The following is a 26,720-nucleotide window of genomic DNA, read 5'->3' on the forward strand; positions in this document are numbered from 1 at the left end:
GCATGTTCGGCAATGGCTCTGTTTAAATATATAATACGCAAGTTATCAATTTATGTTGGAGATGCGTTGCTGGACAATACGACGTGATGCGAAAGAATGTGAATCAAAACCTATTTTTATTCTAGATTTAGAGCTTTCGTGACTGCTAGGATCCATACTCTTTGGTTCTATTGGGTAAAGTCACGCAGGTGAAAATAAAATAACAAAAAATCACGACGTTTCGGCCACAACACAAGCGGCCTTCATCAGGCGAAGGGACGAGACTGTCTGGAGGACAGCGCTGGAGTGGGAGAAGCCACGCTTAGATCAGGACCTTTAAGCTTTGTGAGAAGAAAAACACAAAGCGCCTTGACAAAGGAATTAGCATATAATTTTAATCGTGATTTTTTGTTATTTTATTTTCACCTGCGTGACTTTACCCAATAGAACCAAAGAGTACCTATTTTTATCATTGATGTTATTATACGAATTTAGGATACATTCCTGGGGGGTAATTTTTCTGGAAAAAAATTGAAGAAATATAAAGTAATGAACAAAAAAAGTTAACAGAAGATACCGGCAAGTTTAAATGAACAATATAAGTGAATACAGAGTACCCACCAGAGATGGTGGTGGATATTGCATTTAGGTGGTTGTGGGGTGAAGTGGAGTTGTACAGTACACAATATGGCGGCAATGTTGTACAGTATACAGTTTGGTGGCGGTGATGTACAGTATTCAGTTTGGTGGCGGTGATGTACAGTACACAGTATGGCGGCGGTGTTGTACAGTATACAGTGTGGCGGCGATGTTGTACAGTATACAGTTTGGCAGCGATGTTGTGCAGTACAAGTGTGGCAGGGATGTTGTACAGTAAACAGTATGGGGCGATATTGTGCAGTACACAGTATGTCGGCAATATTGCACAGTATACAGTTTGGCAGCGATGTTGTACAGTACACCGTGTGGCAGAGATGCTGCACTGTGCAGAGTATATGGTAGTGGTCTTGTACAGTACATCATGTGTCGGTGATGTTGAACGGTATACAGTTTGGCAGCGATGTTGTACAGTACACAGTATGGCGGCGATGTTGCACAGTACACTGTATGGCGGTGGTCTTGTACAGTACACCATATTCAAGTTTAAATTTTCATTTATTAGGTATAGCCCTGTGAGCCATGCGGCTCTTAAGTCGGGTGCAACCGAAACAAACAAAATATGAACACAGAACATCCTAAAGCGACGACGCGCAACAGAAACATCCTGGAATTCAACCAGCAAATATTCCACACAAAACAATTATTAAAACGCTGTGTGCGAAAATCACAATGTGGTGCAAGCCAACAACAACAACAACCAAAAGACAATTTAGATTAGCCATATGTTTTCGAATTTCCAAAATAAAGCTGCTAAAACAATGTAACAAGAGTAATCATAGGAACGGTGATTTTAAATTTAACAATAAACGATATACATAACACGTACGATAAAACCTGCAGCCATAGCTGGCAGCACGACACTCCCAGTGTATGATGTGTGAGTGAGTCTGTGTATGATGAGTGAGTGAGTCAGCAGCAGCGTGAGGCAGTGTATGATGTGTGAGTCAGTGTATGAAGAGTGAGTCAGTGTATGATGTGTGAGCGAGTCAGCGGCAGTGTGAGTGAGTGTATGATGTGTGAGTGGGCCAGCACACGATGAGTGAGTTAGTGTATGATGTGTGAGTGTATGATGTGTGAGTGAGTGTATGATGTGTGAGTGAGTGTATGATGTGTGAGTGTATGATGAGTGAGTGAGTGTATGATGTGTGAGTGAGTGTATGATGTGTGAGTGAGTGTATGATGTGTGAGTGAGTGTATGATGAGTGAGTTAGTGTATGATGTGTGAGTGAGTGTATGATGTGTGAGTGAGTGTATGATGTGTGAGTGAGTGTATGATGTGTGAGTGTATGATGAGTGAGTGAGTGTATGATGTGTGAGTGAGTGTATGATGTGTGAGTGGGCCAGCACACGATGAGTGAACCTGTGTATGATGAGTGAATGGGTCAGTGGTTGTGCGAGTGTATGATGTGTGAGTAAGCGCATGATGAGCGAGTCAGTGTATGATGTGTGAGTGAGTCAGTGTATGATGTGTGAGTGAGTCAGTGTATGATGTGTGAGTGAGTCAGTGTATGATGTATGAGAAAGTCAGTGTATGATGTGTGAGTGAGTCAGTGCATGGTGTGAGTGAGTCAGTGTATGATGTATGAGAAAATCAGTGTATGATGTGAGTGAGTCAGTGTATGATGTATGAGAAAGTCAGTGTATGATGTGTGAGTGAGTCAGTGTATGATGTGTGAGTGAGTCAGTGTATGATGTGTGAGTGAGTCAGTGTATGATGAGCGAGTCAGTGCATGATGTGTGAGTCAGTGTATGATGTTTGTGTTATGGTCGAAACGTCGTGAGAATTTTATTGTTTTACATATATTTTATTGTTTCCCTTCAACGTGACTTTACCGAAAGAGCTAAGAATATGAATTACTGCAGTCACGAAAGCTTTAAATAAAAACTTTGTGAGGGTGTATCGCCCACTCGGGGAGCGCTGTGGCCTAGTGAGTCATCGCGTACGCCGCCCAAACTCCTTCGTTTATTTTATTTACATTTGCCGAAACGACGCAGCAGTGGCTCTACGCATTGTAAATTGAACCCACGTTCCCTAATTCATTGACGACGTTATAGTGAAGCAACGTAATTAGAGGGCTCTCTGTACCTTTCTTCGATTCAGAGCGGCGTTGGTAACGAATGCGTTTAGTGTTTTTTTTTTGGGGTGGTTCTTGTGCACCACTACCAAAGGTGTTATCACACGTATTGTGCCTTTTAACTAAGACAGGAAATGAAGGCCATGCTTCATCATTGATTTTCGGGCCAGATCATGTAAGTAAAATCTGTGTCGTACACCCTCCTCCACCCGACACAGACCATTTTTAAAGTTATCACTTGAACAAACTTGCCCAATGTATTACTGCTTCAGCAGCACTGGTGCGTTTGTTCACATGCCGACTTTTTTTTTAAATGGCTGTGTTCCAAAAGCTTACTTGTTAAAATTAGGTTATGTCTGAACGTGCGTGGTGTCTGTCTCGTAGAGGCCCATGAGGTTTGTGAAGAAGACCACTTCTGGGTAACCTGGAGGAGAACAGCAGCCGGAGAATCAACAGGAACACTCTGCCCTCCAAACGCCACAGGTCTGTGAGTCACCATCGTAGTCACCTGTTTGTTCAAATACCTACATGCAAGACAAATGACCATAAAGGCATCGTGGGTCATTGTTAAAAGGACATTTACTCCAAGGCCGGTGAATACTTGTTCCTGTGAATTATGGCATTGCACCTGCCTTTACACCCATTTATACTCAAAAGATATCCACTTCATTGATGAATCTTTTTTTATTGGTGTGTTTTTGCTTATGCTTACATGCAAGGTTTAGACAATGAGACTAAATATTTATCTAATCGAGCGGAGCTCCATTTAAACATGTGTGTGTATATGTTCGCAATGTATACATGTCTTTATATAATTGGTTCTTTGCTTGCTTGTACATATAAAGTGATATTAGAGCCTTGCTGCTGCTTCTTCTTCCTGTTGTCTTCCTTATCTTGAGTCTGTCTTCCTTGTTTCTCTTTCTCCTTCCTCTCCTGGGCCATCATCTCCACATCCACTCCGCACTATTTCTCATCTTAGCTCAGCACTGCGACCCACGTCTCTCTACGCCGGTCTCTTACTCACTGCCCTGTTACTTTCATGATCACCATCATTTTTCTGATGTAGTTTCCTCGCATCGTATACCACATCCTATCCATCTAAGTCAACTTTATTTAGGCTTGTTTGTGATGGGAACCACCCTTGCCCTATTCCTCGTATCTTTGTTTCTGAACCGACCTTGTCCAGTGATGCCTGAGATCAATATCATCATCGTTATTTGTGTGGGGCACAACATTTACTTTTTCACTGGTCTCATATACTTTCGATTTCACGTGATTGGTTCTCGAAATCCTCGCTCACTCTCCATGTGTATAATACTCTGTATGTGTGTATATGCATCAGTATGAAGTGAAAAATCTCAGAAACGAGTCATTTAAAAAAAGTAGTTTTAGCATTTCACGTTTTACTGATCCTAACTTGTTTTATTTCTAATGTCAAATTAAATTAGTATAATGTTCTCTGTGTGCTAGGAGTACTCGTACGAAGATGTGCCCTCACTGAGAATGGTGTGGCCTTTTGGGAAAGTCCAAGTTTTGCTCGTTGTGTGTCATACGAATATCGTAATCTGCAGCAAGACGTAAGTGCCAATTTCATTGTGATTTTTTTTGCAAGAATGTCCAAAGCACTAATTGCTTTTGAGGCACTTTAATTCTGCTCGTGGGTATTTGACGACTAATGAACATGGGTTTTACATTTGCTGCAAATAAAATCTGTACCATGGTTGTGAGAAGTCTTTCGTTGTGCATGGCAGATTATGGAACATTTGTCCAAAGGCCACCGCATTCTCGCGGGAGAAGGGATGTCCCAGGTCACCAAAGATCTCCTGGATTTGTCCCAGAAGAAGAGGGGTTACAGTGGTGATCTTTTGGCCTCTGTGGAAATTCTGGCAAATGTGACGCAGACACTCAAACGTGCCAACTACAACCCGTCTTCTGAGGACGTTCAGGTAAGTGCCACAAAGTGTCAGCTGCATTTACCAAAGCCTCGATTGTAGCGTTTTGTCGAATCTACGTTCTTATTTATCGCGTGTATTTCCAGAAGGTGTTAAGCTGGTGTTCTTCGGTTCTCTGATGTGTTTTCGGTTGTACAATGAGTGTTGTTAAGCATGACGTCTGACGGTTCGCTGCACGTGCTGGGAGCTTTATGTGTATTGAATTGAGAAAATCCCAGCGCATTGTGGAGAACCAAACACGCGGTACAATCACCAAACGCATCACAGGGCAATACAAGCACGAACGCCTATGCAGGAAAGTATTATTTTGGGGGGGGAAAGTTCGGCCATGTTAAGAGGCCATTTTAGGGAAAGAGCCTCATACAATCGAAGGATGTTTGATGCTGCTTTGCATTAGCCAGATGCATTTGAAGAGGCAGGCTTACTCACGATTCGCTCCAGGTAAGGCCCATTGAACTAAGAAGCTATTTTCAATGGTGACCCAGCTAAAGTGGCCATCCTGTACAGGGATAGCAGAGAACATAAGTAATATAAAAAACTTTAAAAAACACGCTTTAATGAAATGTACCGTACTAGTAATGGAAGAACTCCACGACTCCAGGAAGTGGCCCTGAAGCTTGCCACAATGTAAGGGGGCCGTGGTTATTTACAGCCAACGTCAGTTGACCGTGGACAATTAGACCCAGCCGAAACATAACATATAAAAATAATGTTTTAAAATGTTTATTTTTTATTATAGAATATAGTATTGTCATCAGTATGACAGAAGTATACCAAGTTTGCAGTCGATACCACATTGGGAAGTGGGTTAAAATTGAGTTACAAGATTTGAGGATACAACGACAACAGAGTGAGTTAAATAAAAGCGTGTAATAATAATACAAATCAGGGAAATTATAGATACGGAGCTAACAAACAGCCAGAACTACGTACAGTAAAATTATAGTTAGCAAAACCCCAATAACATTACGCATTACACTCGTGAGAGGAACTCACATATGGTATTTACAGTGGCATTTAAACCCAGCATGAATACAATTTAATTGTTTGTTTTAAAGTAACTCGCACGCCCCGCACATTTCCATGGGACACACAACCAGGGCTGAGGGTGGATGGGGGGAGGCATGCCGTCAACACTAATGGCCCTAATAATTGATATGGTTGCAAGTTTTTTTCTGTATAAAAAGTACAAAGATCCCCCATATAGCCTTAAAATACTTGTGGGGCAAGTGCTATTAGCGGGTACCTATTAAGCACGGCACGACATACGAGGGGGTGGGTGGCCAGCACCACGCCCGTCCGCCTTTGTCTCTCTAGTGGCTATATTTACACACTGTACCAGGTACTAATTTGAGGCACAGTCGACCTTGGGGAGGCCCAGGACTCGTTGATAAATTTGTCACTGATGTTGGTTGTGAGCGCGAATTGAACTCGGGTCACCGGGTTCATAGTGCAGTATGCTAACCACTACACTCCCGCTCCTCACACGTATAAAGTACTCATGCACTGATGCACACACAGAGCCTCACTTTAAACGTACTTAAATTATTAAAATGGAAAAATTTTACTTTTTCAAATAAGCTGAGTCGAGCATGAAAAAATAATTGTTGATTTAAACATGAAATAATGCTATGGCTACATGTCCAATTCGTTTTTACCGATGTAATTATACATATTACGTAAATTATATACATTCTTCCAATTCTAGGCTATCACAATATTGTATGCTGAAATTCCAGGGTTCCAGCACTTTTTTATTTCCTGGAAATTAAAAGTATACTATAAAAAAACACATTATTTTAACATTTCACATTAACTGGCTCTTTATGTATGCAAATACTAATACGAAATATTCAATGCAGTAGCAAGAAACTAATGGAAATGCATAGGAGTGTTTTAAATTACATGATCCTTTGTTGGTATTGTATGAACTATAGATGGCACTGTGTAATTAGGTGTCTTATTGGCAGGAAAGTGTTTTAACCCAGACATTGTTATATCATACACTCTCATTGTATGATTAAAATATATGTAAGTGAATGCCAAGTTAATTTTAGGCAAACTGATCTTGCGTAAGGTGGAGGAAGAATGAATGAAATGTTTTCTTCATCATGGGACCTCTTTTGCCAGTACCAAAACATGAGAATAGGTTTTCCCCTTTTTATGGCAACAAAACAGGTGTTGAGATGTTAAAACACCAAACTGAAACCTTTTACAATAAATCATGTCTGCATTAACCACAATACTTGTGGTCAGAATGCAAACAAAAACAATACTCTGATAATATGTGGCATTGTCCTTGAAACTGATTGGTCCACACCAGAGACAGCTTTCTTTTGAGCCTCGTCTCAAAACGGTATTAGACCAGAGGACGCCAAAAGGCGAACAGCACAAAGACAATGCAATATTAGAGTAATGAGAGCTCGGGGTGAGCAGCTACATCATGGGACCTCCTTTGTCATTACCAAAATATGATAATAGGTTTTCCCCTTTTTTCTGGCAGCTGTCTCTGCTGTGGACCAATCAGTTTCAAAGACAATGCATATATTATCAGAGTTTGTTTTTTTGTTTGCATTCTAACCACAAGTATTGTGGTTAATGCAGACATGATTCCTTGTAAAAGCTTTCAGTTTGGTGTTTTAAAATGTTAACACCTGTTTTGTTGCCAGAAAAAATGGGAAAACCTCTTCTCATGTTTTCATCATGTGCATATGTTTGTTCGTTATTGTAAGAAACGTTCACATTTGCCCATGATTCAAGTTTTAATACCATTAAGATTAAACAGTAGGGATGCCACCTTTGAGGTAAAAAAACCAGGACATGTCACATCACAGATAGAATAATATCTCACGATACAAGAAGACGAGATAACGACATTAACACATTGTCTTGAGTCGTGTATTTTATTACGTAACTGACAAAACCATGGATTTTTTTTTAACGCTCTGCGAAGATGTACAAATATCTCAGGACAGCTACCTCGACGAGAGAATGATCTTGGGAAAACCAGGACAGATGGCAACCTTATTATAAATTATATTTGACATGGGGTCAAGGAGTGGCAAAGTGGTTATCACACTGCCCCATCAACCTGGCGATCTTAGTCAGATTCCTGGCCGTGGCTCATGCATGTGGCAGGTGATGTTTTACTGGTTTAGAAGCCCCACTTTACCAACCAATATTGCCCAGCACAGTGAATTACGGTTACAAAAATAGCCTCCATGAGCAAAATGCAAAGGGGAGGCCTTCATCTCGCAGTAAATTGGCAAAAATCTACAAATGAGTATTGTATTACCGATATACATGAATACATTTTATATTGCAGTAACGATTTTTTTTTGTGCCATTGAAACAATGGAGCAAGTTTCGTACATCTCTCCACCTCTGTCCACACGGTGGGGTGAATTGTGGGTAACTTTCCCGTCTTTTAATGCGTCTATCTGACGTGGTAGAGTCAGCCATAGTACCCTCCACAGGGACTTTCTAGAGCTTTTTGCAGCAATGGCGTGAGTAAAAAGTAGCAGGGTTGCACCTTTACCCAATCCTCCCTGCTCTTCTTGAAGTGATCACATCCTTGAGTGATCATTACATTTATGATGCAACATATAAGCAGCCATGCACATTTTCACGTAATGGAATTTGGCACACCTGACACCGGGAAAGAAAAAAAAAACCCCAGGCCGACTCATTTTGTTCCACATCATGGAGTTTAAATAAAGCTTCGCCTTGGGACCACTGCAGCATTAATGTGATTCAGGAGCTGGTATACTAATGCTCACATAACAAGCCAGGATTTTATTTTACCAATCGAAGTGGATTCCGTTGTGGGAATCATTCTTGTATTTAGTATTAAAAAGTGAGAACTACATATATATTTTTAAACAAATGTATTAATATAAATTACTAATTTACACCAAACCTTGTAGTGTCATAAGTAATCTTCCATCTTTTTTTTACGATAGTCAACATTTCATAGAGTGAGGGAAAAAAGTATTTGATCCCCTGCTGATTTTGTACGTTTGCCCAATGACAAAGAAATGATCAGTCTATACTTTTAATGGTAGGTTTATTTGAACAATTAGAGAAAGAATAACAGCAACAAAATCCAGAAAAAACATGTCAAAAATGTTATCAATTGATTTGCATTTTAACGAGGGAAATAAGTATTTGACCCCCTCTCAATCAGAGAGATTTCTGGCTCCCAGGTGTCTTTTATACAGGTAACGAGCTGAGATTAGGAGCACACTCTTAGAGGGAGTGCTCCTAATCTCAGCTTGTTACCTGTATAAAAGACACCTGTCCGCAGAAGCAATCAATCAATCAATCAGATTCCAAACTCTCCACCATGGCCAAGACCAAATAGCTCTCCAAGGATGTCAGGGACAAGATTGTAGACCTACACAAGGCTGCAATGGGCTACAAGACCATTGCCAAGCAGCTTGGTGAGAAGGGGACAACAGTTGGTGCGATTATTCGCAAATGGAAGAAACACAAAAGAACTGTCATTCTCCCTCGGCCTGGGGCTCCATGCAAAATCTCACCTCGTGGAGTTGTAATGATCATGAGAACGGTGAGAAATCAGCCCAGAACTACACGGGAGGATCTTGTCAATGATCTCAAGGCAGCTGGGACCATAGTCACCAAGAAAACAATTGGTAACACACTACGCCGTGAAGGACTGAAATCCTGCAGCGCCCGCAAGGTCCCCCTGCTCAAGAAAGCACATATACATGCCCGTCTGAAGTTTGCCAATGAACATCTGAATGATTCGGAGGACAACTGGGTGAAAGTGTTGTGGTCAGATGAGACCAAAATGGAGCTCTTTGGCATCAACTCAACTCGCCGTGTTTGGAGGAGGAGGAATGCTGCCTATGACCCCAAGAACACCACCCCCACCGTCAAACATGGAGGTGGAAACATTTTGCTTTGGGGGTGTTTTTCTGCTAAGGGGACAGGACAACTTCACCGCATCAAAGGGACGATGGACGGGGCCATGTACCGTCAAATCTTGGGTGAGAACCTCCTACCCTCAGCCAGGGCATTGAAAATGGGTCGTGGATGGGTATTCCAGCATGACAATGACCCAAATCACACGGCCAAGGCAACAAAGGATTGGCTTAAGAAGAAGCACATTAAGGTCCTGGAGTGGCCTAGCCAGTCTCCAGAACTTGATCCCATAGAAAATCTGTGGAGGGAGCTGAAGGTTCGAGTTGTCAAACGTCAGCCTCGAAACCTTAATGACTTGGAGAAGATCTGCAAAGAGGAGTGGGACAAAATCCCTCCTGAGATGTGTGCAAACCTGGTGGCCAACTACAAGAAACGTCTGACCTCTGTGATTGCCAACAAGGGTTTTGCCACCAAGTACTAAGTCAAGTTTTGCATAGGGGTCAAATACTTATTTCCCTCATTAAAATGCAAATCAATTCATAACATTTTTGACATGCGTTTTTACGGATTTTTGTTGTTGTTATGTCTCTCACTGTTCAAATAAACCTACCATTAAAATTATAGACTGATAATTTCTTTGTCAGTGGGCAAACGTACAAAATCAGCAGGGGATCAAATACTTTTTCCCTCACTGTAATTACCATTCACATAATAATGCGAGCTAATATTGAATTCAATGCAGCATTGCTTTTACGGCACACCCTATTGCAATATACGTGTATCTATAGTTGCAGCGTTTGTGGATATAAAATGTGTATATAAATGATAGTAAGTATAATTAATTAATGGGTTACTAACCAAGTCCATTCATTTAAAATACAGTACAGAACCTTACAGTTTTTTGACGGCCGATGCTCTCTCTGCAAATATTGGGAAAACAATGGTTATTCAATTGCCTCCTGAACTTAATAATCATTATGAAGTTATTATTCATAATTATAATTAATAATTATCATGTTCAAATTATAATCAAAGAGCCCAAGGTACTATTGCCATGAGTTATCCTGGAATATGTTATGAAATTGGTTACAGTATAGGTCAACATCTTGGCTGACCGGGGCAAGACATGCTGCATTTGAAGGATGTTATCCAATACCAACCATTTGAGTTGTTTTATAAATATGTAATATAATACATTCCAGAAGAATGACGATGTATACACTGTATCACTTTCCAGAACTTGCAGTGCTTATATCCATTTACGTCGTTCCATCCATGTGTACGCCATCTCAGGCTAGCACACGTAATCTGCCCATTATATAGTGGGAGACAACATTTTATATCTAACTACAGTAGCCTTGGTAAGTGCATTTGATTTAACCTCGATATAGCATTCTCTAACTCATGGTTCGTGCCTGTGTTAGTGCGAGCCAGAAATTGGGTTTTTTAACCATTATAGCACACAGCAGATGGATCGAAATGCAGTTTGAACGTCGTGCTGTAGTTTATTGTGATTACAAGGTTATATTTGTTGAGGGTGCATTACGCCTGGCTTGCTATATATACACCTTATATGTCATTCCGCCCTCCTTTTGAAAGTCCCACTGTATTCTGGGTGCTTGAATAACAATACAAAATGCTGACAAGGTGTAAATGAGATCTTGTTGATTGCGGGAGGAGCAACGGCACTGTGCGGCACTTCCGATTAGCGCGGTTGGCAACGTACGGTGCGAAAGAAGTTCAAAGTGCGCACGTGCATAGGGGCCGTCCATAAATGACGTCACGCACCTGGGGGGGGGGGGGTCAGACATTTGTGACGATGTGTGACAAGGGGGGGGGGTTGAGAAATGTGACGTCACATTAAAATGCGTAACTTTAAATAAATATAGACAACACGTTCTACTTAATTAAATAGACTTTTTAATAAATGTTTTCTCCTCCAACATCAGAGTGCAGCGCCACATTAAATACGCACTACAATGACAATAGTTTAAAGCGATTTGAAGCATGTTTTATTTTCAAAATAGAAATATGGTTTTGGGGGGGGGGGCAGATCTTTGTGACGTCATATTTGAGGGGGGTTCTGACTTTTTGTGACGCCGTGTGACGAAGGGGGGGGGGCGGTCAAAAATCGTCCAAAATCGCGTGACGTCATATATGGACGGCCTCATACACAGCGGCATCGGCACGACAACCACGATTTTGCTTCCCCCATCCCGCTAGCCATCGCTGGACGAGCGAGCTTGGTAACTAAAACGGTCCCAGATACGCGTCTCACAAACCCACCACTAACTTTGCTGCCATGGTGAAGTGCGGTTAAACCACCCGCAACACTGACACGGCAGTGGATTGACAGAGGGTTGTTCATTTTTTTCGTATTCGTTCTCATCAAAGGTTCCTACGTAAAAATGTCACGTTTCATGGTGAGCTGCGACGCATTTATGTTATAGAAAGACGTATTATTGTCTTACCTTGATTGAGCTTCAGCGTACAGATTGCACTGCAGAGCACGTGTCTTTTTTCACGTGCAAATGTATGCGGGCATAAGTCCTCTTAGGGTGCTTCTGTTGTTGTTTCATGGTTAGCACACTGGGCTTGCAATACAGAGCTCACCGGTCAACCTCCCAGTGTGACAGTCGAAACAACGGGCAAGTAGCTTAAGCCTCCCTACCCCAGTCCACCAAACAGCATACATGGGTGAATCACAGTTGATCAGTTGGTCGCATCTCGTGGGGTAAAGTGTGGGTATTCCCACCTCTTTCAAGTAGCCTGGCCAGCATGGAAGGGCTGGTCAATTAGCTGTCTAGAGTTCCCTCTCGTGGAGGCCCTTTCACCAGCAGTGGCGTGAGCAAGCAATTGCAGGGCTGCACCTTTGTGTTTGGATTTTTTCTGTCGGTGAGTGGCAATAAAGAGTGTATTTATCGCCAACAGGTAGGAATAATTTGTTTTGCAAGATAGACCTAGGCAACGGTAGTTGCGTAAGGACAGTGAATCATTGATGCACTATCTTTGCACGGATGGATATGTCGTTTGAGACTTTCAATGGCCAATACCGTGAATAATCCTTTACATATATTCATAATTAAAACGTTCAGATTCAATTGTACCGTTCTACGTTTGCGTGATGTAAAAACATTTCTACGTTATACTTTCATATTACTCTGATGATAAAAAACGACGTTTATTAAATTTGCAGTGACCATGTCTTTCCTTGTGACAATTATTTTCAGAATTTTGTTCAAGTCGTCAGCAATTTGTTATCTGAAGAGAACAAAGAGAAGTGGGATGATGCCCAACTGGTAAGCAACTCACATTTATGTTAAATTATTATAAAACATCTTATTCCATAAGTTCATAAATGGTTTTCAAAATGAGTATTATTCTGACTTTTAACAATTTTAATATGACTTACACCGTTTTTCGACACCTCCAACTTTATAATTCCGTGGAATAACTTGCAGAATAATTATTTATATTATATTCGTGATATATATGAGAAGCTCAACATTAGATTATGCAATAATGTCGTAATGATATGCTAAGTAAAAAAAATATGTATGAAGTAACCTTTAAATATTTTCATTCTGCAGATTTATCCTGCTTCCATTGCACTGATGAAAATTGTGGAAGATTTTATTCACGTCATGGGAAATGGAATTAAGAATGCCCAGACTTTTTATCTCGTCACAGAAAATTTAGGTAACGATTACTTCCTCATGGCTTTTATAGTATATCGTTTTAAAATAAATGCACCACATTTAGGTCCGTGAGTTAATTTGTGGATAATTTTCGTTAAAAGTTCCAGTTTTGGTTAATAAATATTTACACTTGTAAAAACGGTATTCAGTTACCGTGGGGTGAAACGTTTGCCCAGTGGCGCAGGGCAGGGGACTCTAAAGCCGGCCACCTGTGTTAGATTCCTGGCCCACGGTGTCGAGTGATATCTGAACTCGTCCCGGCGACCCCTTGCCCCTCCCCTCCCTCCAGTGTGGGTGGGGGTGAAAAACAATTTCCATGACTGGCACGCCATCGCAGGAGCTTCATCTAGCAGGAGATTTATTAAGAAAAGGCTGTTAATTATTATTATTATTGTTGAGCAATGGGGCTACAAGGCGTTGGCAGGAGAAAGCACTGCAGCAAAATCTATTATTGTACTAGACTTAGAAGCTTCCCCGTCTATAATATCTGCCTACACAAACCCCGGACTGACCGTGATGAACTATTGTCAACTAATTGCCGTGGCCCACAGCCTGGGGGAGTCTCCAATACAGCAGCGGACTGTTTGATGGTGAACTAAATGCAGTGCAATGCTGTCAGCAGGACATGTTTCTAACGCTATCTATTTAAAGTGGAAAGCGTTTTCACATTTGCTCTGTCTGTCCATCCGTAACGGGGAGGCACTGTAACACTGGTCAAGATGATCCAATGTCGAACAAACCTGCAGTCTAAAGTTGAGTTCAGTTTTGCGCTTTTACTTTCTTTGAAGTGCAAAATTAACATACGTGTGTTCTCTTCAGTAATCAACATTTACAAGTTCTTGATCACGGAGGACAACACGGACATAATTTTTCCGATGAAAGGCAGGAATGGGATGGTGGAGTGGGCACGTAACTTGGAAGACAAAATGGTTGTGCCAAAGTACGTCATATCCTCTCTCCCGTCAGGTAAGGGACCTTTAATTTAAGTCCGATATATTACATGAAGCACAATGTCAAATCAATCCTGTTTGCGCTTCGTGAACTTAGGGCATGGCATGTAAGTGATTAATTGAATTAAATCCGAATGAAAATGAGTTGTAAAGGTTCAATGCAGTCGAATGTATTGAGATATATATATAAACTGAAAATATGACGACACAGTATTATTTGGGTCTTTCGGTAAAGCCACGTAGATAGAAAAAATAAAAAAAATATGTCACGACGTTTCGATCACAACACAAGCAATTAACCTGATGACGACCGCTTGTGTTGCGATCGAAACGTCGTGATATTTTTTATTATTTTTACTCTCTACGTGGCTTTACCGAAAGACCCAAAGAATATGAATTCCTGCAGCCACGAAAGCTTTAAGTCAAGACACAAAGTAGTTTTATAAGACTATGGAATTGAGTATTCTTAAGAAAAAATAATACTCTATAAAGCACACCCCATGGTTCATTAATAAGTAAGTAGTGTAAAATTAATTTGTAGTATCATGTATTGACCCTCCTGTCAGCTTACTAGTGCCGATGAAGCAAAAAAAATCTGTATTATGGACCATGAAGCTGTACCAATTTCTGCCAAGGTTATCTTTCTTTAGCTAGTGCCACTGCTTCACTCAATCTCAATCGCTTTTCTTATAGATCTTTTACCACTCGCTCTATCGGACCCGGTTTTGTGCCTTCCCCTACTGATTTCTTCTGCTTCTGTCTCAGCACCATGCAACGGCCTCCTGTCCCGGCTTATTCTTGTCACGTTTCTGAACCACTGTCATTTTCTTTTCCTTTTTCAAATAGGATAGTAGAATGGCCAAATTAGTAGGCTCTTTGTGCTTTGGAAACACTATAATTAGTATTGCAAAAACCAAATGTACCAATCTGTGCAAAGAAGGGAGTTTTTAATTAGTGCATATCACCTGATATGAAAACGGAGCATGGGGATTTCGATGCTTGTGTCGAGGTGTTACGGGAGGGTGACACGCGGTTGTAGGGCGGTGGCCACAAACACGTCCGCTACGGCCACCACCCTGGGGGGCTGTGGGGGACGCTGTGATCCCTCCCAGCCCCACCCCTCAGTGAGGGACAGTATAAAAGGTGGGACCCGGAGAGCTGAGAGGGAGTTCGACTCAAGCAAGATGAAGAGCCAGTGAAGAATGAAGACCGACTAGCCGGACCCTGGAACTCCTTTGGCCCGCTGTCCTTTTGAGGGCCGGGCAAAGCAAGCCAGGGGGTGTGACACCAGAGCCACGAGGGCCGATGTCCTTCTGAGGGCCGGACTCGTGTGGCTGGTGATTGGGACCTGCGCCAAAGCTGGGCCAGGTCAGACAGCCTCTTAAGAGAGGACCAGGATAGAGGGAACCAGGGAGCTAACGTGGGCTAAGGCTCGGGAAACGTTCCCTCTATAGAGTACGGGTGAAGAGGCCGTTACCTCTTCAAGTATCAGATTAGCCACTGTACAGTGAAGTGTCTGTAATAAATACGTGTTGCCTCCAAAGAATAAGTCTCCATCGTCAATAAGGCCACTACACTTGGATTTACAATGAGAAACAGAGAGAGGAACTCATGGAATTTGAGAACAGGTTAAAGTCATCATCACATTTACTGTTAAGTAAGTGGGCATGAGCTGGACACATCGCTAGATGGGATGATGGCCAATCGTGAAGGATAATGATGGACTTGCAGCCAAAGGGGGATGATTGATATTAGCAATATCAATGTGAGGGTTAAACATAAATTCATCATTGCATTTATTAAACTTTTCACTCCATACCAGTTCTGAAAAGTTTTTACTTCCTGCACAGTGCTGTCTTTTATAAAAAAAAATAATTTAGGATCAATGCTTGAGAAGTGTTGAGTCTTGTGTGAATAAATTAAGATATATAATTACACCGAATCTACATACACATCATTTGAGGTGCAGAATTTTGAATTCACTTTTTTCATTGCCATTCCAGTCTATAAGAAAAGTTCCAATATGAATTAGACTTGTTTAAATATTTACAATTGATCAAGTACAAACGCATCAACCTGCTCTTTATGTAACCTGCTGTGCTACCTTTCTTACTAAGATATGAGAATTACACCTAATACATATCTTAATGTCAGTAATGAAAATCACTTTTACCATGCATTATTTTACATTTCAAACCTGACATGTATTTTAAAGCTATGCCAGAGTATATATATTTAACATGTGTTTATATGTGCATATTTGAAACGTGCATCATGCTTTCCTTCACATTTTAAAATGTAAATTATACAAGGACATCAAAACATGTATCGCTATGCAAACTGCAATCATTTACATTTTTCACGTAAAATCTCTGCAGCATGCATTACGTTTTATTACCAGTCAAAGATGTCATTCTTTCTTTAAATGTCAGATCCGCAAGATGCATTGACAATTTTCATGACAGGATTTTGACTTAGCACGTTGCATATCATGCTTTTTTTGTGTCACCTTGCTCCTGAACAAGGAGGTGTAGGTGCACTATGAGTCACCTCACCAGAAATGGGATTAATCATCACAGTTTTGATTCGGCTTTCAAATATGTTGGTGTCATTTCTACTCTCCAGTCTGTGAAGTTGTCTTTTTTTGTTTCCTCCATTAGCCTTAATCTAATATTTGGAAAATTAAAGACACGCCACAGTATGACTGTTGCCATGCAACCCAAACTATGGACCAGTTTGTCAACCACCATAGTTTGATTCCGTTCAATGGAGGAGGACCTGAACTTTGTCTTTCAGCTCCTGAACATATGAGGCATTTTCAGGAATAGAAAATCATGCAATATTTCCACATAATGTACATTACATGCACATAAATAGTTAATAACTCGTTACTCACACACTGTGATTCGATGTTGTGTGTCATTAGCACACGAGTCCAATTTAATTTGTGAACTGATGCATTGTTACATGGCTAAGAGAGGTTATGGGATGTACTTAATTCATTTGGCTTCGGTGCTAGTCATGAAAATTATATAATTTCGGTAAAAATAATCATCTAAAATGTTAACAATCGGTTGTAAAATGTTTTCTTTGAATTTACTTAGAAAAGGGAGAATTTGCTGTTGTTGGAAACATTCTCTACAAGAACATAGGCTTGCTCCTTCCAATATCAAGGTGAGCCACGCACCTGCAGACTCGGATGGTTTATGATGCCGCAGATATGAAAATTGTATTCATAAATCGATTTGAATTTGCCAGTGCAATCTTCCATTTCAAAGTATTGTTTTGTCGATACCAAATCCTTACATTTAAAATACTGATTTATTTTATATGTATAGCAATTCGTTATACAGCTGATTAATTTAGTGCAATATTAATGCATTGGGTGGAATTGTGGTGCAGTGGTTACCGCACTGTGAACCCAGCCCTATGAGTTCAATCCCCGGCCATGGTTATCATCGCTGCCGGGTGACGTCTAAACCGGTCGTTGGAAAGTAACGAGTTTCTCAACTCGCACTGACCAGCATTGCGAAGTATGGACAAATTACCCCTCTGACGAACAGAGCACGGGGAAGGCTTCATCCAGCAGTGGATTGAGAGAAAGCTGTACATTATTATTCGGAATTTAAAAAAAACTTCTGTATTCTGCATATAAATGAGCTTTTTTATTGTCCTATATTATTAGAAAATATGGCATTTCATCATTAGACCTCTGTTGCCAGTACCAAAATATAATAATAGGGTTTTTCCCCTTTTTTCTGTATGCCTTTTGGCGTCATCTGGTCGAGCACCAATTGGGTCGAGGCTCAAAAGAAAGCCGTCCCTTGGTGTGGACCAATCAGTTTCAAGGACAATGCATATATTATCATAGCATGTTTTTTGTTTGCATTTTGACTGCAGGTATTGTGGTTAATGCAGACATGAATCCTTGTAAAAAGGTTTCAGTTTTGTTGCCAGGAAAAAGGGGAAAAACCCTATTATTATTATATGGCATTCGTGTTAACAGAACACATTTTAAGTCTGCCATAGTTAGAACTGTCATGAAATAAACATTTACCTGTTTATTGGCTTTGTAAGAAAGATCTGCTAACCTATATGAATAAAATAAGATCTAAAATGTTACATGTGAAGACAGTGAAATGTCAGAGCCTCATTATTCACTGCTGGTTGAGTTGAGTTAGTACTAATGTAGTTCAGAAAACTGTATAAGCTAATATTTGCTGAGACACTTATTTTATCTCGCGAAAGACCATGAACATATGTATTTTGTGAAAGGACACAGCAAACTTTACTTTCAGTTAGAATTCATGTAGAACTTAATATTCATGTCAGAATTTAATTACACAATTTTGACAGAAGCACATTTTTAAACAGTGAAATAAGCTTTTTTTAAAATCACATTGGCATACCTTTAGGAAAATGAAGTTACACATTTAAATGTTATTAATTTAACTGAATATGCAATGCATCGGTGACATACTTGTCCATATAAAAATCTAGTTTCTCAGTATTATACTCTTGACATCAGGAATTTAATTATTTATCGCAATGGAATTGCAGATTATGCTTGCCTTTGTAAAATAACACATGGTATCGCAATCCCTCCTGTATTGTCGTTCTTCCCAAGACAGCTGACTTATTTATTCTTTGTATCCAAGCACATGTGTAGCCTGATGCTATTACACTCACTGTATCGGCTTTCGATAAAGGTATCATCCATTATTAGATAAAATTATAGTTCAATTGCAGTTTTATGCTCGGTAAATAAAACTATACACACACTTGGTAGTGTGAGTTTAAGTTTATTTTGCTTAATCGCTTGAAAACTCAAGAGGCCAGTGTGAGTCCCGATTTGAGTAATCTGTTGGTAATTTCTGAGATATGTTTTTTTTTTTCCCACGTAATTCCCATCCCTCTAACCCTCCAACATGTCCGCCGTGGCGTTGGCAATGCGCCTCGTATGGGCATTCAAGAGAGTCCCCGTTGTCTGCCAACATTGTGGCTGTGATTTCTTCGAATGCACTCAATCTCTTTGCTTTCAAAATGTTGGTCACATTTAAAGCACTGTACATCCGTGTTGATAATGTCAAATTGTCGTTGTTTAGCAAGTGCACTGCACCATCTCTCGATTGATACGCACATGCAAAAGAACAACAAAGTGCCGCGTTGTTCCCACCTCGCGCAGGAACTCGACGATTGTGAATTCCAAGGTGTTTGCCCTCACGATGCGACCCATGCCCAGTGCCATCGACGTTCCAATTGAGATCACGCTCTCGCACCTGAACAACGTGAGTACCCAGACAGATGTTGCATCGCAGGTTCACCGAGTCCGAGTTTGCATCCTTGCGGTTATATCAATGGTTGTTTCAGCTTAACCACAAAGGTTGGTTGCAATTTGGGCACAAAAAAAGACATTTTGAGCTAGGTTACAGGAACGCTTGATGGTGGTGGCGGTGGTAGCGGCAATGATTAATACGGAGGCACTCTGACAGCGAGTGCTGCTGGGACTCTGGACACCTCCAAAATGTTATAGATGCGGCCTCAGAGACACCCACAGCCTTTGGAATGAAAACAAAAAAAAGTCACGGTACTCTTTGGATTCTGCCTTTTGTCCCTCTCTTCAAGAACGGCGAGACCAGTGCTGATTGCCCATGACGGAAACCTTGAAATACGCACTCATGCTCGAGTGATGGGCTCGGAAACTGACCCGGTTAGCCAATGGTTGCGTAAATTTAAATGTATCATTGCAGATGACGAACTCCTACTATATCTGTGATGGGGGCGTTGGGGGGGAACTTTTCTCATTCTTTCGAACCTGATGGTAATCTAGCCAATAAGCGTGGGGAACAAGTCACTGGGTAGAGCACCCTCAAAATCTCATAAGTGCGGCGGTGGCTGCTTGCCAGCGTAATAATTTGCAGAAGGCTCACAGATAAAAGTTGCTTTGTTCATTTGTCTTTGCAGTCAACCACTGAATCATTCTGCGTCTTTTGGAATTACACCCAAATGTAAGTATGCAACTTTTGCTTCATCTCTTGTGGACTTTGCGCAGGAAGGCAGCTCATTTGCATGGTTGCAAATGAAACCGGCCTCATTAGCATTCACGCCAGGGAAGTTGCTGCTTTCACTGACTTACATCCCTCTCTCTGGCTGTTGACACCTCCAGATGGCAGTGAATACTAAGTTTTCTTTGACTGCGACTAATGGCGGTTGATGTTAAATAACACGGCGCATTGTGCGTCGATTATTTGATCGTGTGTGTTTTTTTTTTTGTAAAGAGCAGTGTTGGTATGGTGAATCTGTTGCGACGTCTCCAATCAGGCATCACCCACTGCGCATTTACCCTGCCGTCTTTATGATCTTTCGATTTAAAGCTTTCGTGACTGCAGGGATTCTTATTCTTGGTTCTTTCGGTAAAGTCAAGTAGAAGGGAAAGAATAAAATAATAAAACAATAAAACTCTCACGACGTTTCGATTGCAACGCAAGCAATACAAGCAATCGAAACGTCGCGAGAATTTTATTGTTTCATTTTTTATTATTTTATTATTTCCCTTCTACGTGACTTTACCGAAAGAACCAAGAATAGTCTTTATGATCGTTTAGCATGGAATACATTACGAACGGCTTCTATAGCACTGTTATGTGAAAACCTTTTCGTGCGTACATATGTTGAACTTCTTTCACACCGTACGTAGCCAACCGTGCTAATCGGAGGTGTGAAAAGTGTCGTACCATCATGTATGCGTACATATATTATATATAATCACATTAACTTCAATAACAGAATACTGTACATTACATGTGATACACATGGAACGCCAGGCTAGCCTATCATATTCAACTACAGTACAGTATCATATTTTACCATTAAACGTAGTACGTCACTGTAAAGGCACAGATGTCCAGTTGAAATGAGTTCCAAAAAAACACTACTTTGTGTGTAGCTTGCAACGCTGTTGGCATGGGCATCACCAGAATTTCCACCAAATCTGTCTCTCATCACGCATGCCAATTAATCGCCTGTCATTGTGCTCCCATTAACATTTGTTCAGTGCGATATGAATATAACCCCATGCAGATTGCTGTACATTTACATTTTGAGTATCATGAATAAATCTAGATTGCTTCACGTGACAGTCCTATGTTGCAATGTGTATGTGACCACCTTGACAACAGCAGTCGTGCGACACTACTGCTGTCATTCTGTCACATTGACTGAAATGTATTTCGCTGGTGATCTAAGACAATAGGAGCATAATGCACTGTTGAGGAAATGCCGATGGAACTTTTTTTTTGCAGTTTGGAAGCGTATTATTAAATAATACATATTACAATTCCTTATGGGGGAAACACATACTAATTAACGGATTACTAACGTAGCATATAATCACAACAACACATTACAACTAATTACTAATCTACAACTCATTACTAATCATAACCATTGACTGATTACCAATCGATTATATAATTACAATATCCCCCCCCCCCCGCCTCAAATCACTGCACCTGAATGAGTTAAATGATGACGTCACCCTGCTGCTCTATTTAAGATCGGGAGCAAGTGGAGAGGGCTTTACCATTCTGAGGAATTGCCCGATGACGCTGGATGTAATTACCAGCGAAACGTCGTTCTCAAACTGTAAATGTTGTGGATTCACTCTTCACACCGGTGGGCTAAAGTAGTGAACTATTTGTCTTTTGTCAACGTGACACTTTTTTTGCTGAGTGGCCGTGTCGGGTGTGGTGGAGGGTTGCGACACATTTATAAATAACGCGATCTAACCCAAAAACCTTTATTATGAATTTTTTGTTGTTGCATTTTGCACAATGACCGTGTCTTGTTTGAAACCTTTGGTTCAGTTGTTTAGAGAATAACAACGTGCCCCAGTGCACTTGCTGCATTGATGCATTGTCTCCTGTCATGGGGGGACCCCGTGTAGTCCGAGTGAGTCTAAAATGTAGCCTCCGGAAAAGGTCCCACATTCCATCTTCGGTAGAGAGCGTGCATGCAACCCATTCTGAAAGTGTCACAATTTACTGACGGGATTCGATTCAAGAGCTTAATCTTTTTTTATATCAATTGTACCACCTCATTTTTATTGTTTTTTTTTCCTATCTGTACATTTGTTTTGCTCCATTATCCTAAATGTGACATTAACATATGCGTTGCCTGTAATTTCCCGATGAGAGGAAAATCATACATTCCGAAATAAGTTATTTGTTGCATGCGTCAATGTTAATTGATTGTTCAATGTGTCATCGCATGCCTTCTGAAAAGGATAGCCCCATGGGATATTTTTGTTACGATTGTCACTTCATCACCATTCAGCTATGGGTAAAAGAATATGAGTGGGATTAACAATCTGCAGTGACACTGCAAAAAAAAACCGCACTGCGTTCATAAACACTGCCCAAAGCAAAGTAGTAGTTGTGGTAAACTCATTGTCTGTTTACACACCGCAGAGTCTGAATACTAATCCTGAGTGACTTCTTTGTGTTCTTCTTTTTTTTCCGGAGGGAATTTTTTTTTTTAATATTAACGCAGTGCGACTGCTGGGAACATTCCTGGGACCGTCCGCTCTGTACGTTGGCGTGAATCGCAATTACAAGTGAAACAATTTTAATTGCTAATCGTTTGCGCTATTGTAATTTGACATTCACTGTAAAAATCCACATACACTATGAGTGGAATGCGTGACACCGCTTCTAAGATGTATTTCACAATACTCGCCAGCCCTCTCGAATGAACAGGGGGGAGGGGCATATACTAACCCAGGATGGGGCACAATCAACAAACTTTTAATACAAATGTTTGATGATCTGCTTCCATTTACCCATGCACTCGGCTCTTGAGCCGCATGCAAATATCGTTACCCGCATTTATTTACTTAGACAAATAATTTAGAAGGGTGACTAAATGCTTTTAGCAGAGGTTGGGGGGATGGGGCTCTGCCCCTGCACCCCTCCCTCCCCCTGCAAACACGACAGAGCTGATAGTCCCATACTCTGTAGTACTTATATACAATAGTACATCAGGCGTCTTGTCATTTTAAACGCAGCGCAGAGTGCCTCTGGAATGTGGCGGGAAGACGGGGAGAGGAGTGGTGGAGGAGGGGGGGGGTGTAGCAGCCTCCTCGGCTTTTTTTTGTCAATTCCCTTCGCCCCGACGATTTGTATTCACGGCAGGGCCATCATTTTCATACTCGGCGGCTCTGCGAGCAAAGGGGGAGGGTGGCCGTGGTGGTGGTGGTGGTGGTGTGGGTGCGAGAACGCAAGCGGCACGACGGGCCGCTTGCTCTTTCAGAGGCAAGCGGTCAAGAATGAATGCGAGTCGCCTGCTCGTGGCCATGGTCGCGAACCGCCGCTCAGCAAAAGTGGCACAGATGTCAACCCACCACACGGTTTAAATCCCGTGTCCTTGTACAGGGGAATTGAGTTTTCAGGTCCATACGGCGCACAGCCGTTTCCATACAGGCAAAATAATGTGTTGTCTATTTGGTTGTGTTTCTCCCTTGTGATGGGACTTTGTAGGATGAACGTTGAGAATTCATAAGGGGCACGGGGTGACCAATAAGGTCTGAATTGGTCTGCAATAAGGATAGGCAATGATGAGGGGTTGACAGGTACTGGGAGACGGGGTGTCAAGGTTTGTTCGGGAATTCCTGTTTTTGTTAACGTTACGCAAAATGCTGCATGTCATTTGGCGGTACATTTGGCGGTAACAAGCTTGCAGGCAGGGCGACACTTGTGGGCGCGCTCGTGTTTAATTGTCTTAATGGACGTGTGCCGGTTATTTCCTTTGTGCGATTAACCCGACCAAAATACGATTGGTAATTGCCGAGTGCGGCGCGATTCAATTTGGCCGGTGAAGGGAGAAAGAAGATGAAGAAGAACTCTCTGCCTTTTGTCTCACACGCTCGGAGAATAATCTTGAGCCGTAAATAACCGCACACACCAGCGGTGCGTTGCGGGGCTGTCGCCAAGCCACTGTTTAACCCGCGTGCGTAATTGTTGCAGATGCCGTTTTAGAATGGTAAATAGTCATTTAATTTGCCGTCCAAATTTCAATTAAACGGTTGTGGAAGAGCGCTATAATAGTTGTTGTGCGAGCGTATGTAGCGTGACCAACTGGAACCGTTGCATATGTCGTGCACAGAGGATGTGCTTAAGAACCGGTTGTGATGAGATGTTAACAACCTCGCCTGGTTATACGGGACGTCGTGGATTCGATCCCGACCCTGACGCTTGTTGTGTATTTGGAGTGTGCGTGTTCTCCCCGTGGTTCGCGTGGTTTATTTTTTATTTTCTGCCCGGGTGTCCTCCGGTTTTCCCCTCCACATTTAGAAACGTGCGTTTAGAGTATGTGTGCCCGCTATACATTTCCACACGAGGAGCCGCTTCATTGAGCTATCATTTGTGGCCAGGTAACTTCTGAAAAAGATATCTATAGCTTACTGGGCCTTACCTGATTAAAATAAACAATAGTTTGGCTTAGTTATATATTAACGTCTACTTGAGATATATGCGAATGTAATAGCAAACATAATATTAAGTGGCAACAAACCGATTATACAAATTAAACTATGATTATGTAGTTACTACATTATTCCTTATAAATAACATATTTTGACATGTATGTAATCTCTATCAGAGTCACGTGAGTCTGGAGATTTTTTTTCTGGCTAACTTTTATTACATTTTTAATGGTCAAAACATAAAGTTTTTTTTCATGCACCCTCTTACCGACGGTAGCTAAGTCGGCGCGAATATATTCATAACACTGCGTATACATTGTGCCCAAGCTTGGCCATTTCAAAGCACCATTCATTGTGCATATGCTGTTGGTCATCGGGGGATAGAGCGCACGCAATCTAGGGCATTAATTTCATTATCAAAAAATCACTCATCCGTTTCCGTTCCACCCCATTGCACATCTGCTCAGAGCGGATTTCATGTCGTATCAGCTGGCGGCTCGTTGCTGCGCTCCACGTGTACCAAGCCTCTATGTTTTTGTTCCCAGCCTGGCTGCGCGTGTTTGTTTGCGACGCGTGTCGTGCGCGCGTGTGCCCGCCGATGCAATGAGTGAACGGTGCATCGCGCGTCCGAAATTGTACGCGTCTGTCGCTGATGTGCGCGCTGTGCGCCCGTAAGGCACGGACGTGCGGAGGGCTGGTTGGGACAGCCATGCGCCACCGTGCTCGGAGATTCCTGGCAGACCAGATGCCTCTGTAAAGGCTTCTCGGCATTCGCCATTTTGTCTCCATACCCAACGCCTCAAGAGGTGAGTGCAGACGCTCCGATTCAGTGCGTGAAACATCGCGCCCTCCGCTCTTTTTTTATTATTATTAAACACGCGTTTCCAGATTGCATGCAAATAGTTAAAATGCGGAGCATACCGTTGGCTGTTCCGAATATAATATTTTTGCAAGAAAAAAAATGACTGAGATTTGTGGGTTTATCTTGACAGTAATCTTCCGGCGTACTAAATCAGTAGCAAATCTGAACTGTAAACAGACGGCTGATGGATGTAAATATATTCACGGAGCCTGTTTAATATCTCTTGGTGTTTTGTCTGCCGTTAGTTATGTTCTGTATGCATAATGCATGTATTTAAATCGTGGGGCTCGATTTTATTGGGGTGTTTGATGAAATGTTTTTTTTTTAGGTTTCCCGTAATAACGTTTGGGATTTTTTTTGTCTGTCCATTACAATGCGATGTTTTTTTATTTATTTTCGCGGATGCACCCTAATTAATGTTGAGTTGATGGGAATTGGAAGCTATGCAGAGACGTCTCTGCATGGGGTCATGTTGTTTCAGCATAGTGCAGTTCGAGCACAACGCATTTTACCGGCTTAACATTTGCTGTGTTGATAGTGTCTACAAATGCCGACATTGTAAGCAATGGGTAATGTGCACGAATTTTATTAACTCAAATACACCTGCATTGAATTGCTGTTTTGCCTAAGAATTTACGTTGTGTTATTTGTATTTTAATATTATTTGTTTAAAAAAGAGCCAGAGAGAGGGGGGAACAAACTCAGGTTCGAGTGCCACTTGTTATTTTATTACGACAATGCAATCAATGGGCTTATTGTTAAACGAATAGGGAAATTGTGTAACCGGAATATGCAATGTGCATTTTAGAAGCGAAAAAAGGGTGGATAAAATGCAATCTGATGAATAAGCGAAAGAGGCAATTGCCTGCTGGTAATTCAAACTGGACTCCCACGTGCATGTGCCCCAGTGTTTCCTGGGAGTGGTCGATAAAGCTTTGATCTTTGCACGGAAGAGGGCCCGCTTAGTGATCCCCACAGAACTGGCCGCTCATCTCTAAATTGAGTACCATTCCTTCACAGTTACCCCCGGGTCATCACAAAAAGCCCCTCCAATGCAACAATTTTTTTTAAATCTTGTTCCGCCAATTTGACTGCCAAAGCAATTTGGATGGATGCTTTTTTTGTTTCGAAAGAAAAGAACGAAAACATTGGGCGGTCAATGTTATTTTAGCCAACA

The 26,720-nt window shown here is 41.5% G+C and overlaps 1 protein-coding gene across 4 annotated transcripts in view; it reads left to right on the forward strand.

Moving 5' to 3' along the window:
• Positions 1 to 26,720, forward strand: part of LOC116941663 (adhesion G protein-coupled receptor B3-like) — a 71,199-nt gene that overhangs the window by 23,346 nt on the left and 21,133 nt on the right. For all 4 annotated transcript variants that reach the window (XM_032952972.2, XM_032952974.2, XM_032952971.2 and 1 more), the window contains 10 exons: positions 3,099 to 3,197; positions 4,185 to 4,291; positions 4,466 to 4,660; positions 12,784 to 12,852; positions 13,144 to 13,252; positions 14,071 to 14,217; positions 17,306 to 17,375; positions 19,387 to 19,489; positions 20,166 to 20,209; positions 25,358 to 25,487. In XM_032952972.2, the coding sequence (XP_032808863.2) occupies positions 3,099 to 3,197; positions 4,185 to 4,291; positions 4,466 to 4,660; positions 12,784 to 12,852; positions 13,144 to 13,252; positions 14,071 to 14,217; positions 17,306 to 17,375; positions 19,387 to 19,489; positions 20,166 to 20,209; positions 25,358 to 25,487 (1,073 nt within the window). The remainder of the gene's footprint in view (positions 1 to 3,098; positions 3,198 to 4,184; positions 4,292 to 4,465; positions 4,661 to 12,783; positions 12,853 to 13,143; positions 13,253 to 14,070; positions 14,218 to 17,305; positions 17,376 to 19,386; positions 19,490 to 20,165; positions 20,210 to 25,357; positions 25,488 to 26,720) is intronic.

This window comes from Petromyzon marinus, chromosome 12 (assembly GCF_048934315.1).
Source record: "Petromyzon marinus isolate PM22_M1 ecotype Great Lakes invasive population chromosome 12, UKy_Petmar_22M1.pri1.0, whole genome shotgun sequence".
Taxonomy (NCBI): Eukaryota; Metazoa; Chordata; class Hyperoartia; order Petromyzontiformes; family Petromyzontidae; genus Petromyzon; species Petromyzon marinus.